The 2,500-nt window shown below is 39.1% G+C and overlaps 1 protein-coding gene across 1 annotated transcript in view; it reads left to right on the top strand.

Moving 5' to 3' along the window:
• trim66 (tripartite motif containing 66) overlaps window positions 1-2,500 on the top strand; it is a 24,028-nt gene that overhangs the window by 6,686 nt on the left and 14,842 nt on the right. The window contains exons 3-4 of the mRNA XM_027167968.2: window positions 158-227; window positions 1,981-2,155. Of these exons, the coding sequence (XP_027023769.2) occupies window positions 219-227; window positions 1,981-2,155 (184 nt within the window). The 5' untranslated portion in view covers window positions 158-218. The remainder of the gene's footprint in view (window positions 1-157; window positions 228-1,980; window positions 2,156-2,500) is intronic.

The raw sequence follows: 2,500 nt of genomic DNA on the forward strand, positions 1-2,500 counted from the left end.
GGAGCTGTCTTGCTGCACTGGAAGACACAGAAAGACAGGCAGAGAGGGAGGGAGGGAGAGAGAGAGAGAGAGAGAGAGAGAGAGAGAGAGAGAGAGAGAGAGAGAGGTTTGGTAGGTTGGCTGCATCATATTTAAATTGTAATCCTGTCTCTCTCAGGTAGAGCTGTCTCACTGCACCAGTGCCTGGTCTCTCTGTCTCACTGTCCTCCCTCACAGTTATGGAGAAGGTAAGACACTTCAGCACTTCTTCTGTTTATTGGGATGAAAATGAGTTGTGTTGTTTTGTGAGAGTTAAATGTGAGAGAGTTAAATGTGAGAGATAAATGTGAGAGTTAAATGTGAGAGAGTTAAATGTGAGAGAGTTAAATGTGAGAGTTAAATGTGAGAGTGTTAAATGTGAGAGAGTTAAATGTGAGAGTGTTAAATGTGAGAGTTAAATGTGAGAGTTAAATGTGAGAGTTACATGTGTGAGAGTTACATGTGTGAGAGTTAAATGTGAGAGAGTTACATGTGTGAGAGTTAAATGTGAGAGTTAAATGTGAGAGTTAAATGTGAGAGTTAAATGCGAGAGAGTTAAATGTGAGAGTTAAATGTGAGAGAGTTAAATGCGAGAGAGTTAAATGCGAGAGTTAAATGCGAGAGAGTTAAATGCGAGAGAGTTAAATGTGAGAGTTAAATGTGTGAGAGTTAAATGTGAGAGTTAAATGTGAGAGTTACATGTGTGAGAGTTAAATGTGAGCGAGTTAAATGTGAGAGTTAAATGCGAGAGAGTTAAATGTGAGAGTTAAATACGAGAGTTAAATGTGTGAGAGTTAAATGTGAGAGTTAAATGTGAGAGTTACATGTGTGAGAGTTACATGTGTGAGAGTTACATGTGTGAGAGTTACATGTGTGATAGTTACATGTGTGAGAGTTACATGTGTGAGAGTTAAATGTGTGAGAGTTAAATGTGAGAGTTAAATGTGAGAGTTAAATGCGAGAGAGTTAAATGCGAGAGTTAAATGTGTGAGAGTTAAATGTGAGAGTTAAATGTGAGAGTTAAATGCGAGAGTTAAATGTGAGAGTTAAATGCGAGAGAGTTAAATGCGAGAGTTAAATGCGAGAGAGTTAAATGTGAGAGTTAAATGTGTGAGAGTTAAATGTGAGAGTTAAATGTGAGAGTTACATGTGTGAGAGTTACATGTGTGAGAGTTACATGTGTGAGAGTTACATGTGTGAGAGTTACATGTGTGAGAGTTAAATGTGAGAGTTAAATGCGAGAGTTAAATGCGAGAGAGTTAAATGTGAGAGTTAAATGCGAGAGTTAAATGCGAGAGAGTTAAATGCGAGAGAGTTAAATGTGTGAGAGTTAAATGCGAGAGAGTTAAATGTGAGAGTTAAATGCGAGAGTTAAATGCGAGAGAGTTAAATGTGAGAGTTACATGTGAGAGTTACATGTGAGAGTTAAATGTGTGAGAGTTACATGTGAGAGTTACATGTGTGAGAGTTAAATGTGTGAGAGTTACATGTGAGAGTTAAATGTGAGAGAGTTAAATGTGTGAGAGTTACATGTGAGAGTTACATGTGAGAGAGTTACATGTGAGAGAGTTACATGTGAGAGTTAAATGTGTGAGAGTTACATGTGAGAGTTAAATGTGTGAGAGTTAAATGTGAGAGTTAAATGTGTGAGAGTTACATGTGTGAGAGTTACATGTGTGAGAGTTACATGTGTGAGAGTTACATGTGAGAGAGTTAAATGTGTGAGAGTTACATGTGAGAGTTACATGTGAGAGTTACATGTGAGAGAGTTACATGTGAGAGAGTTAAATGTGTGAGAGTTACATGTGAGAGTTTATCAGAGTATCAGCAGTAAAGGAGCCTCTCAGTAAAGTGACATCATCTCTTCTGGGATGCTGAATATTTAAGCCCTGGATCCAGGAATAGCAGCCGAGCTCCGAACTGTGTGTTGTTCCACTTCTCGTCCTCTGTTTGTCCTTTCAGTGTTGTTCCGAATGTCCGGAGCCTCGAGTGGCCCAGAGTTTATGTACCTTCTGCAACAAGTGGCTGTGCTTCCAGTGTACAGATCTGCACCAGCACGACAGGACGGCAGCAGCTCCAGCAGCCGAGTCACGGCATCAGTCGAGCTCCAGCAGTCCCACAGCACCACCAGAACCAGGCGCGTTACATTTACAACGACATGCAGGAGTTCTTTAGGTCTAAGAGGAACATGTTTAACTCCTCAACTCTGTGCTGTGAAAGATTATGTTTTATAGACTGCGTAATAACTTATTTGGTGTTATGATGTTATATAATAATTATTTGGTGTTATGATGTTATATAATAATTATTATTTGGTGTTATGATGTTACACACTGTGGTTTAAATGGAACACACTCGCAGCTTCACACTTTAGCATGAAAAAGGGATTTTGTAATTTTGTTTTGATTATAAACCAGCATTCAGCTAAGACTTTGTGTTTTAATGGAAGTAAACGTCTCATCTCCTCCTCTCATCTCCTCAT

Source organism: Tachysurus fulvidraco, chromosome 2, assembly GCF_022655615.1.
Source record: "Tachysurus fulvidraco isolate hzauxx_2018 chromosome 2, HZAU_PFXX_2.0, whole genome shotgun sequence".
Lineage (NCBI taxonomy): Eukaryota > Metazoa > Chordata > Actinopteri > Siluriformes > Bagridae > Tachysurus > Tachysurus fulvidraco.